A 12,542-nucleotide genomic window follows, 5' to 3' on the forward strand; every position below is an offset into this window, starting at 1 on the left:
TTCTTTACATCACTGTCACTTGCACAACGACTGCTTAGCCGGAAAACCACTATCCTCGGCACAGTCAACGAGAGAAGCCGGGAAATTCCTCAATCCGCTAGGCAGATGGATCGCACTGAATTCACCACTCAGGTGTTTTCAACCACTGGTGCCACGCTGACGGTGTATGCGCCCAAAAGGAAGAAGGCCGTTTACGTTCTTAGCAGCATGCACAGCGTGGTTGAGACTGAGGATACCACCAAAAGGAAGCCAAACACGGTCACGGATTACAACAAAACAAAGTGCGGTGTGGATGTGATGGACCAAATGGTGCGGGAGTACAGCGTGCGTGCAGGAACACGGAGATGGCCAGTTGCGGTGTTCTACAACATGATTGACATGGCAGCACTGAATGCACATGTGCTTTATCAGGCATGCATTGGGGTGCAGGAGAGACGGGTGGACTTCCTGGTGGAGCTCGCAAAAGAGTTGGCTAACTCTCATGTGAGTGAGAAGAAGGCGCACAAGGAGAAACTGCTTCGGCAACAACCTGCCACACCCAGCCCAGGCAAAAGGGCGAAGTGTCAGGTCAACCATCGATGCAAGACCAATAATGCGACTGTGAGATGCGTTAACTGCTACAAATACACATGTGGCAAATGCACCAGGGTCATACCCTGGCAGTGCCAGGTATGTTCCGACAGTGCAGACAGACTGCTGAATGAGTGCTGAAATGCCACTCACACAAGGACATGCCACTCAGCCCCCCCCTGTGCCTAGTGTAAATATGTGTGGAATTGTTTTATTTCTTGTATTTTTCGTATCGTTTTTAATGACAAAAATAAAAAGCATTTAAACAAATAACAGTTGTTCTTTTGTATATTTCTCATGCTGGAATTTCAGTCCTCTTGACTTAGACACAAATACTTCTGGTCATTGCTCACAGCTGTACCTGGCTGTAAAATTTCTAATTCTCCATTTAAAATATTATAATTAATTCATTGTGCTTTTTTGCTCAAATAAAATTAAGCTAAATATAATATATATAATCTTTATATTATAAAATACAATATACTGAATAGAACTAACTAGACAGTTAGTTGGGAGTTAAGCTTTCCCCCTTCCTTTGATGCGCCAGTAATGGCCTTATTTACAGAACAAAAGCGCCTGCTAGCTAAAATCCCTCAGGTCAGTCGACCCGTCTCTGGGCTCCAAAGGTAGAAATGTTAAAAAACACAAGTAAGCTTCTTTCAAAGCCAAAACATTCATTAAATCTGTCAAAATGGCTGCCAAGACAAACCAGTTTGAGGCCGACCAAATTGGTCTATTACTCTATTTAGTAAACAACATAGCCTAGCTTGTTTTCAATCCTACATGCTCACAGTATCGTACAGCTAGCTAATATATTCTACAGAAAGTATGTAAAGTAGAAGACACTTTAAAGTTTTGGTGGATTAACTTTCATTACAAGCTTATGGTTTGAACTGGTTTATTTACAGTGTCAGTTGTTAGCATGACCAGAGCTAATGGCTGTTATGCTAGGCTACTGATAGCAACATAGCTTACAAACAAGCTAATTTGATATAGGTGTTATATTGTAAAATAGTTCTTGTGTATGTTATAGTTTCTTTTTGTTATAATACTGATCAAACTAATCAAATTAATTGTTTTTAAAGCCAAAACATGATTCATTAGTTAGGCCATTACCAGGGTAATTATAAGGTAATGGCCTTATTTACAGAACAAAAGCGACTGCTAGCTAAAATCCTTCAGGTCAGTCGACCCGTCTCTGGGCTCCAAAGGTAGAAATGTTAAATGACCTTTCTCTGGTACTTCCAGTTTAATGATGTAACATTAAACTTGGAGCGGTTTCGTCGGTTTTGGGGAGAAATTGGCTTAAAGTTTGTCTTGGTTAACATAACTAATGAATCATGTTGTGGCTTTAAAAACAATTAATTTGATGAGTTTGATCAGTATTATAACAAAAAGAAACTATAACATACACAAGAACTATTTTACAATATAACACCTATATCAAATTAGCTTGTTTGTAAGCTATGTTGCTATCAGTAGCCTAGCATAACAGCCATTAGCTGTGGTTATGCTAACAACTGACACTGAAATTAAACCAGTTCAAACTTGTAATGAAAGTTAATCCACCAAAACTGTAAAGTGTCTTCTACTTTACATACTTTCTGTAGAATATATTAGCTAGCTGTACGATACTGTGAGCATGTAGGATTGAAAACAAGCTAGGCTATGTTGTTTACTAAATAGAGTAATAGACCAATTTGGTCGGCCTCAAACTGGTTTGTCTTGGCAGCCATTTTGACAGATTTAATGAATGTTTTGGCTTTGAAAGAAGCTTACTTGTGTTTTTTCTTTAAACCTCAAATGTTTTGAAATAATTTATAAATGCAACATCTCTATGTTGTTTACTAAATAGAGTAAACAACATAGAGATCTAAAGTAGAAATGGACACAGGGCATTTTTCAAAAAACTAAAAGACAAAAAAGTTTTAAAAGTTTCTGCAGGCGTGTTTTTAAATTAAATATTAAATATTGAACTTGATTAATTTACTAAATTAAGAGGAAGCATGTTTTAGCCAAAATTGCACCACATACCAACAGTTTTTGTTTTCTATCTGCTGGGTTTTTGACCTCCCCCCTGAAGTCCCTAAAGAGGGTCAAACGACCCTGATACCAAACTAACGACTCTGATGGCTCAAATTAGGATCCCTTCTTCAATTGTAAATGTGGCCGTTGACCGTCAGGCCAGAAGGTAGGAGTGGAAAATCATACAAAAAGTGTAAACAGAAGAGATCTGGAAGACTTTGCACATGTAAATTTGCATGCAGCCTTTTGTGCTGTGGAGTATAAATAAGGGACTGCTTCACCTATTTAGTTCACAAGAAACAAAATGCAGACGAGGTGCACCACTCAGAAGGCATTGGAACTGATTCAGAGCAGTGCCAGCCCTTGGGATTCAGATGGAGAAGACATAGACCTTCAACCGGATTCGGACTCTGAGCTGTCTTCAGGTTAGATTTCTCAACCTACCTATTTTATTTTCCTGACTGTTTTTTATTTAGAACCAAACAAAAAGTTAATTTGAAATTGTTTATCTTGCAGATGAGGAGACTCTCCCTCCACCACAAAAGAGAGCTCGTTTGGGGAGTGAGCCGTCACAGACCGCGAAAGATGGCACAGTGTGGCGTGAAGAACAAGTGGGGACACATCTCGATTTCACTCCAATAGAACCGTACGCCACAGATGGAGAGCCAAGCGCTGAGGCCAGACGAAGTATCCAGAGTCGCCTTCAGAGCTTCCTCTGTTTTATCACTCTTGACATGCTTCGTAGCATTCAAGAATGGACAACTCAACATGCACGTCAGGAGCAGCAGGATTGGTTCATGGATCTCCCGGAACTAATGGCATTTATTTCCGTCGTCATCTTGCGGGGGGTGAACAAGGTTCCATCGCTATGTGACAGCTGGTCAGCAAACCTGGGAAACCCAAGGATCATTGCAACTATGGCCCGAAGCCGCTTCCAAAACATCATGCGACACCTACGCTTTGATGACATGCTTACACGAAGTGAGCGAGCGGAGACCGATAAGTTTGCTGCAATCTCCGATGTTTGGGGATCGTTTGTCACCAACTGCATCGCATCCTACAACCCTGGTCGACACATCACTATTGATGCACAGCTTTATCCATCAAAGACTCGCTGCTGTTTCCTGCAATACATTGCAACAAAACCGGACAAGTTTGGCATCAAGTTTTGGGTGGCTTGCGACTTGAAATCACAGTACATCTGTAATGCCTTCCCATATCTTGGCAAGGACCCCAATCGTCCCAGCGGGGAGAGACTGTCCGAAACTGTAGTGATGAGGCTGATGGAACCGTTCATGGACAAGGGCAGAACTGTAACCACGGACAATTTCTTTACATCACTGTCACTTGCACAACGACTGCTTAGCCGGAAAACCACTATCCTCGGCACAGTCAACGAGAGAAGCCGGGAAATTCCTCAATCCGCTAGACAGATGGATCGCACTGAATTCACCACTCAGGTGTTTTCAACCACTGGTGCCACGCTGACGGTGTATGCGCCCAAAAGGAAGAAGGCTGTTTACGTTCTCAGCAGCATGCACAGCGTGGTTGAGACTGAGGATACCACCAAAAGGAAGCCAAACACGGTCACGGATTACAACAAAACAAAGTGCGGTGTGGATGTGATGGACCAAATGGTGCGGGAGTACAGCGTGCGTGCAGGAACACGGAGATGGCCAGTTGCGGTGTTCTACAACATGATTGACATGGCAGCACTGAATGCACATGTGCTTTATCAGGCATGCATTGGGGTGCAGGAGAGACGGGTGGACTTCCTGGTGGAGCTCGCAAAAGAGTTGGCTAACTCTCATGTGAGTGAGAAGAAGGCGCACAAGGAGAAACTGCTTCGGCAACAACCTGCCACACCCAGCCCAGGCAAAAGGGCGAAGTGTCAGGTCAACCATCGATGCAAGACCAATAATGCGACTGTGAGATGCGTTAACTGCTACAAATACACATGTGGCAAATGCACCAGGGTCATACCCTGGCAGTGCCAGGTATGTTCCGACAGTGCAGACAGACTGCTGAATGAGTGCTGAAATGCCACTCACACAAGGACATGCCACTCAGCCCCCCACTGTGCCTAGTGTAAATATGTGTGGAATTGTTTTATTTCTTGTATTTTTCGTATCGTTTTTAATGACAAAAATAAAAAGCATTTAAACAAATAAAAGTTGTTCTTTTGTATATTTCTCATGCTGGAATTTCAGTCCTCTTGACTTAGACACAAATACTTCTGGTCATTGCTCACAGCTGTACCTGGCTGTAAAATTTCTAATTCTCCATTTAAAATATTATAATTAATTCATTGTGCTTTTTTGCTCAAATAAAATTAAGCTAAATATAATATATATAATCTTTATATTATAAAATACAATATACTGAATAGAACTAACTAGACAGTTAGTTGGGAGTTAAGCTTTCCCCCTTCCTTTGATGCGCCAGTAATGGCCTTATTTACAGAACAAAAGCGCCTGCTAGCTAAAATCCCTCAGGTCAGTCGACCCGTCTCTGGGCTCCAAAGGTAGAAATGTTAAAAAACACAAGTAAGCTTCTTTCAAAGCCAAAACATTCATTAAATCTGTCAAAATGGCTGCCAAGACAAACCAGTTTGAGGCCGACCAAATTGGTCTATTACTCTATTTAGTAAACAACATAGCCTAGCTTGTTTTCAATCCTACATGCTCACAGTATCGTACAGCTAGCTAATATATTCTACAGAAAGTATGTAAAGTAGAAGACACTTTAAAGTTTTGGTGGATTAACTTTCATTACAAGCTTATGGTTTGAACTGGTTTATTTACAGTGTCAGTTGTTAGCATGACCAGAGCTAATGGCTGTTATGCTAGGCTACTGACAGCAACGTAGCTTACAAACAAGCTAATTTGATATAGGTGTTATATTGTAAAATAGTTCTTGTGTATTTTATAGTTTCTTTTTGTTATAATACTGATCAAACTAATCAAATTAATTGTTTTTAAAGCCAAAACATGATTCATTAGTTAGGCCATTACCAGGGTAATTATAAGGTAATGGCCTTATTTACAGAACAAAAGCGACTGCTAGCTAAAATCCTTCAGGTCAGTCGACCCGTCTCTGGGCTCCAAAGGTAGAAATGTTAAATGTTAAATGATTTCTCTGGTACTTCCAGTTTAATGATGTAACATTAAACTTGGAGCGGTTTCGTCGGTTTTGGGGAGAAATTGGCTTAAAGTTTGTCTTGGTTAACATAACTAATGAATCATGTTGTGGCTTTAAAAACAATTAATTTGATGAGTTTGATCAGTATTATAACAAAAAGAAACTATAACATACACAAGAACTATTTTACAATATAACACCTATATCAAATTAGCTTGTTTGTAAGCTATGTTGCTATCTGTAGCCTAGCATAACAGCCATTAGCTGTGGTTATGCTAACAACTGACACTGAAATTAAACCAGTTCAAACTTGTAATGAAAGTTAATCCACCAAAACTGTAAAGTGTCTTCTACTTTACATACTTTCTGTAGAATATATTAGTTAGCTGTACGATACTGTGAGCATGTAGGATTGAAAACAAGCTAGGCTATGTTGTTTACTAAATAGAGTAATAGACCAATTTGGTCAGCCTCAAACTGGTTTGTCTTGGCAGCCATTTTGACAGATTTAATGAATGTTTTGGCTTTGAAAGAAGCTTACTTGTGTTTTTTCTTTAAACCTCAAATGTTTTGAAATAATTTATAAATGCAACATCTCTATGTTGTTTACTAAATAGAGTAAACAACATAGAGATCTAAAGTAGAAATGGACACAGGGCATTTTTCAAAAAACTAAAAGACAAAAAAGTTTTAAAAGTTTCTGCAGGCGTGTTTTTAAATTAAATATTAAATATTGAACTTGATTAATTTACTAAATTAAGAGGAAGCATGTTTTAGCCAAAATTGCACCACATACCAACAGTTTTTGTTTTCTATCTGCTGGGTTTTTGACCTCCCCCCTGAAGTCCCTAAAGAGGGTCAAACGACCCTGATACCAAACTAACGACTCTGATGGCTCAAATTAGGATCCCTTCTTCAATTGTAAATGTGGCCGTTGACCGTCAGGCCAGAAGGTAGGAGTGGAAAATCATACAAAAAGTGTAAACAGAAGAGATCTGGAAGACTTTGCACATGTAAATTTGCATGCAGCCTTTTGTGCTGTGGAGTATAAATAAGGGACTGCTTCACCTATTTAGTTCACAAGAAACAAAATGCAGACGAGGTGCACCACTCAGAAGGCATTGGAACTGATTCAGAGCAGTGCCAGCCCTTGGGATTCAGATGGAGAAGACATAGACCTTCAACCGGATTCGGACTCTGAGCTGTCTTCAGGTTAGATTTCTCAACCTACCTATTTTATTTTCCTGACTGTTTTTTATTTAGAACCAAACAAAAAGTTAATTTGAAATTGTTTATCTTGCAGATGAGGAGACTCTCCCTCCACCACAAAAGAGAGCTCGTTTGGGGAGTGAGCCGTCACAGACCGCGAAAGATGGCACAGTGTGGCGTGAAGAACAAGTGGGGACACATCTCGATTTCACTCCAATAGAACCGTACGCCACAGATGGAGAGCCAAGCGCTGAGGCCAGACGAAGTATCCAGAGTCGCCTTCAGAGCTTCCTCTGTTTTATCACTCTTGACATGCTTCGTAGCATTCAAGAATGGACAACTCAACATGCACGTCAGGAGCAGCAGGATTGGTTCATGGATCTCCCGGAACTAATGGCATTTATTTCCGTCGTCATCTTGCGGGGGGTGAACAAGGTTCCATCGCTATGTGACAGCTGGTCAGCAAACCTGGGAAACCCAAGGATCATTGCAACTATGGCCCGAAGCCGCTTCCAAAACATCATGCGACACCTACGCTTTGATGACATGCTTACACGAAGTGAGCGAGCGGAGACCGATAAGTTTGCTGCAATCTCCGATGTTTGGGGATCGTTTGTCACCAACTGCATCGCATCCTACAACCCCGGTCGACACATCACTATTGATGCACAGCTTTATCCATCAAAGACTCGCTGCTGTTTCCTGCAATACATTGCAACAAAACCGGACAAGTTTGGCATCAAGTTTTGGGTGGCTTGCGACTTGAAATCACAGTACATCTGTAATGCCTTCCCATATCTTGGCAAGGACCCCAATCGTCCCAGCGGGGAGAGACTGTCCGAAACTGTAGTGATGAGGCTGATGGAACCGTTCATGGACAAGGGCAGAACTGTAACCACGGACAATTTCTTTACATCACTGTCACTTGCACAACGACTGCTTAGCCGGAAAACCACTATCCTCGGCACAGTCAACGAGAGAAGCCGGGAAATTCCTCAATCCGCTAGGCAGATGGATCGCACTGAATTCACCACTCAGGTGTTTTCAACCACTGGTGCCACGCTGACGGTGTATGCGCCCAAAAGGAAGAAGGCCGTTTACGTTCTCAGCAGCATGCACAGCGTGGTTGAGACTGAGGATACCACCAAAAGGAAGCCAAACACGGTCACGGATTACAACAAAACAAAGTGCGGTGTGGATGTGATGGACCAAATGGTGCGGGAGTACAGCGTGCGTGCAGGAACACGGAGATGGCCAGTTGCGGTGTTCTACAACATGATTGACATGGCAGCACTGAATGCACATGTGCTTTATCAGGCATGCATTGGGGTGCAGGAGAGACGGGTGGACTTCCTGGTGGAGCTCGCAAAAGAGTTGGCTAACTCTCATGTGAGTGAGAAGAAGGCGCACAAGGAGAAACTGCTTCGGCAACAACCTGCCACACCCAGCCCAGGCAAAAGGGCGAAGTGTCAGGTCAACCATCGATGCAAGACCAATAATGCGACTGTGAGATGCGTTAACTGCTACAAATACACATGTGGCAAATGCACCAGGGTCATACCCTGGCAGTGCCAGGTATGTTCCGACAGTGCAGACAGACTGCTGAATGAGTGCTGAAATGCCACTCACACAAGGACATGCCACTCAGCCCCCCACTGTGCCTAGTGTAAATATGTGTGGAATTGTTTTATTTCTTGTATTTTTCGTATCGTTTTTAATGACAAAAATAAAAAGCATTTAAACAAATAAAAGTTGTTCTTTTGTATATTTCTCATGCTGGAATTTCAGTCCTCTTGACTCTTGACACAAATACTTCTGGTCATTGCTCACAGCTGTACCTGGCTGTAAAATTTCTAATTCTCCATTTAAAATATTATAATTAATTCATTGTGCTTTTTTGCTCAAATAAAATTAAGCTAAATATAATATATATAATCTTTATATTATAAAATACAATATACTGAATAGAACTAACTAGACAGTTAGTTGGGAGTTAAGCTTTCTCCCTTCCTTTGATGCGCCAGTAATGGCCTTATTTACAGAACAAAAGCGCCTGCTAGCTAAAATCCCTCAGGTCAGTCGACCCGTCTCTGGGCTCCAAAGGTAGAAATGTTAAAAAACACAAGTAAGCTTCTTTCAAAGCCAAAACATTCATTAAATCTGTCAAAATGGCTGCCAAGACAAACCAGTTTGAGGCCGACCAAATTGGTCTATTACTCTATTTAGTAAACAACATAGCCTAGCTTGTTTTCAATCCTACATGCTCACAGTATCGTACAGCTAGCTAATATATTCTACAGAAAGTATGTAAAGTAGAAGACACTTTAAAGTTTTGGTGGATTAACTTTCATTACAAGCTTATGGTTTGAACTGGTTTATTTACAGTGTCAGTTGTTAGCATGACCAGAGCTAATGGCTGTTATGCTAGGCTACTGACAGCAACGTAGCTTACAAACAAGCTAATTTGATATAGGTGTTATATTGTAAAATAGTTCTTGTGTATTTTATAGTTTCTTTTTGTTATAATACTGATCAAACTCATCAAATTAATTGTTTTTAAAGCCAAAACATGATTCATTAGTTAGGCCATTACCAGGGTAATTATAAGGTAATGGCCTTATTTACAGAACAAAAGCGACTGCTAGCTAAAATCCTTCAGGTCAGTCGACCCGTCTCTGGGCTCCAAAGGTAGAAATGTTAAATGACCTTTCTCTGGTACTTCCAGTTTAATGATGTAACATTAAACTTGGAGCGGTTTCGTCGGTTTTGGGGAGAAATTGGCTTAAAGTTTGTCTTGGTTAACATAACTAATGAATCATGTTGTGGCTTTAAAAACAATTAATTTGATGAGTTTGATCAGTATTATAACAAAAAGAAACTATAACATACACAAGAACTATTTTACAATATAACACCTATATCAAATTAGCTTGTTTGTAAGCTACGTTGCTATCAGTAGCCTAGCATAACAGCCATTAGCTGTGGTTATGCTAACAACTGACACTGAAATTAAACCAGTTCAAACTTGTAATGAAAGTTAATCCACCAAAACTGTAAAGTGTCTTCTACTTTACATACTTTCTGTAGAATATATTAGCTAGCTGTACGATACTGTGAGCATGTAGGATTGAAAACAAGCTAGGCTATGTTGTTTACTAAATAGAGTAATAGACCAATTTGGTCAGCCTCAAACTGGTTTGTCTTGGCAGCCATTTTGACAGATTTAATGAATGTTTTGGCTTTGAAAGAAGCTTACTTGTGTTTTTTCTTTAAACCTCAAATGTTTTGAAATAATTTATAAATGCAACATCTCTATGTTGTTTACTAAATAGAGTAAACAACATAGAGATCTAAAGTAGAAATGGACACAGGGCATTTTTCAAAAAACTAAAAGACAAAAAAGTTTTAAAAGTTTCTGCAGGCGTGTTTTTAAATTAAATATTAAATATTGAACTTGATTAATTTACTAAATTAAGAGGAAGCATGTTTTAGCCAAAATTGCACCACATACCAACAGTTTTTGTTTTCTATCTGCTGGGTTTTTGACCTCCCCCCTGAAGTCCCTAAAGAGGGTCAAACGACCCTGATACCAAACTAACGACTCTGATGGCTCAAATTAGGATCCCTTCTTCAATTGTAAATGTGGCCGTTGACCGTCAGGCCAGAAGGTAGGAGTGGAAAATCATACAAAAAGTGTAAACAGAAGAGATCTGGAAGACTTTGCACATGTAAATTTGCATGCAGCCTTTTGTGCTGTGGAGTATAAATAAGGGACTGCTTCACCTATTTAGTTCACAAGAAACAAAATGCAGACGAGGTGCACCACTCAGAAGGCATTGGAACTGATTCAGAGCAGTGCCAGCCCTTGGGATTCAGATGGAGAAGACATAGACCTTCAACCGGATTCGGACTCTGAGCTGTCTTCAGGTTAGATTTCTCAACCTACCTATTTTATTTTCCTGACTGTTTTTTATTTAGAACCAAACAAAAAGTTAATTTGAAATTGTTTATCTTGCAGATGAGGAGACTCTCCCTCCACCACAAAAGAGAGCTCGTTTGGGGAGTGAGCCGTCACAGACCGCGAAAGATGGCACAGTGTGGCGTGAAGAACAAGTGGGGACACATCTCGATTTCACTCCAATAGAACCGTACGCCACAGATGGAGAGCCAAGCGCTGAGGCCAGACGAAGTATCCAGAGTCGCCTTCAGAGCTTCCTCTGTTTTATCACTCTTGACATGCTTCGTAGCATTCAAGAATGGACAACTCAACATGCACGTCAGGAGCAGCAGGATTGGTTCATGGATCTCCCGGAACTAATGGCATTTATTTCCGTCGTCATCTTGCGGGGGGTGAACAAGGTTCCATCGCTATGTGACAGCTGGTCAGCAAACCTGGGAAACCCAAGGATCATTGCAACTATGGCCCGAAGCCGCTTCCAAAACATCATGCGACACCTACGCTTTGATGACATGCTTACACGCAGTGAGCGAGCGGAGACCGATAAGTTTGCTGCAATCTCCGATGTTTGGGGATCGTTTGTCACTAACTGCATCGCATCCTACAACCCCGGTCGACACATCACTATTGATGCACAGCTTTATCCATCAAAGGCTCGCTGCTGTTTCCTGCAATACATTGCAACAAAACCGGACAAGTTTGGCATCAAGTTTTGGGTGGCTTGCGACTTGAAATCACAGTACATCTGTAATGCCTTCCCATATCTTGGCAAGGACCCCAATCGTCCCAGTGGGGAGAGAGTGTCCGAAACTGTAGTGATGAGGCTGATGGAACCGTTCATGGACAAGGGCAGAACTGTAACCACGGACAATTTCTTTACATCACTGTCACTTGCACAACGACTGCTTAGCCGGAAAACCACTATCCTCGGCACAGTCAACGAGAGAAGCCGGGAAATTCCTCAATCCGCTAGGCAGATGGATCGCACTGAATTCACCACTCAGGTGTTTTCAACCACTGGTGCCACGCTGACGGTGTATGCGCCCAAAAGGAAGAAGGCCGTTTACGTTCTCAGCAGCATGCACAGCGTGGTTGAGACTGAGGATACCACCAAAAGGAAGCCAAACACGGTCACGGATTACAACAAAACAAAGTGCGGTGTGGATGTGATGGACCAAATGGTGCGGGAGTACAGCGTGCGTGCAGGAACACGGAGATGGCCAGTTGCGGTGTTCTACAACATGATTGACATGGCAGCACTGAATGCACATGTGCTTTATCAGGCATGCATTGGGGTGCAGGAGAGACGGGTGGACTTCCTGGTGGAGCTCGCAAAAGAGTTGGCTAACTCTCATGTGAGTGAGAAGAAGGCGCACAAGGAGAAACTGCTTCGGCAACAACCTGCCACACCCAGCCCAGGCAAAAGGGCGAAGTGTCAGGTCAACCATCGATGCAAGACCAATAATGCGACTGTGAGATGCGTTAACTGCTACAAATACACATGTGGCAAATGCACCAGGGTCATACCCTGGCAGTGCCAGGTATGTTCCGACAGTGCAGACAGACTGCTGAATGAGTGCTGAAATGCCACTCACACAAGGACATGCCACTCAGCCCCCCACTGTGCCTAGTGTAAATA

General features: G+C 41.7%; 2 protein-coding genes across 2 annotated transcripts; both read left to right on the forward strand.

The window, feature by feature from the left end:
- The first annotated feature begins 2,526 nt into the window (after positions 1 to 2,526).
- Positions 2,527 to 5,055, forward strand: LOC116709597 (uncharacterized). Its single transcript, XM_032548237.1, has 2 exons — positions 2,527 to 3,020; positions 3,112 to 5,055. The coding sequence occupies exons 1-2, from the start codon at positions 2,900 to 2,902 to the stop codon at positions 4,632 to 4,634; spliced, it is 1,644 nt and encodes a 547-aa protein (XP_032404128.1). The 5' UTR covers positions 2,527 to 2,899; the 3' UTR covers positions 4,635 to 5,055.
- Positions 5,056 to 10,378: 5,323 nt separating this feature from the next.
- On the forward strand, positions 10,379 to 12,251 carry LOC116709179 (uncharacterized). Its single transcript, XM_032547567.1, has 3 exons — positions 10,379 to 10,872; positions 10,964 to 12,061; positions 12,205 to 12,251. Exons 1-3 carry the CDS (start codon positions 10,752 to 10,754, stop codon positions 12,249 to 12,251), a joined length of 1,266 nt encoding a protein of 421 aa, XP_032403458.1. The 5' UTR covers positions 10,379 to 10,751.
- The last annotated feature ends 291 nt before the right edge of the window (positions 12,252 to 12,542 follow it).

Source organism: Xiphophorus hellerii, chromosome 19 (genome assembly GCF_003331165.1).
Source record: "Xiphophorus hellerii strain 12219 chromosome 19, Xiphophorus_hellerii-4.1, whole genome shotgun sequence".
Lineage (NCBI taxonomy): Eukaryota > Metazoa > Chordata > Actinopteri > Cyprinodontiformes > Poeciliidae > Xiphophorus > Xiphophorus hellerii.

What these genes read in the sequence shown, in the direction of transcription:
- LOC116709597 (XM_032548237.1), top strand. Translation starts at nt 2,900, where the DNA reads ATGCAGACGAGGTGCACCACTCAGAAGGCATTGGAACTGATTCAGAGC. An exon ending in GGACTCTGAGCTGTCTTCAG is followed by an intron (nt 3,021 to 3,111) that starts GTTAGATTTCTC and finishes TTTATCTTGCAG; the next exon opens with ATGAGGAGACTCTCCCTCCA.
- LOC116709179 (XM_032547567.1), top strand. Translation starts at nt 10,752, where the DNA reads ATGCAGACGAGGTGCACCACTCAGAAGGCATTGGAACTGATTCAGAGC. An exon ending in GGACTCTGAGCTGTCTTCAG is followed by an intron (nt 10,873 to 10,963) that starts GTTAGATTTCTC and finishes TTTATCTTGCAG; the next exon opens with ATGAGGAGACTCTCCCTCCA. An exon ending in TTACAACAAAACAAAGTGCG is followed by an intron (nt 12,062 to 12,204) that starts GTGTGGATGTGA and finishes ATTGGGGTGCAG; the next exon opens with GAGAGACGGGTGGACTTCCT.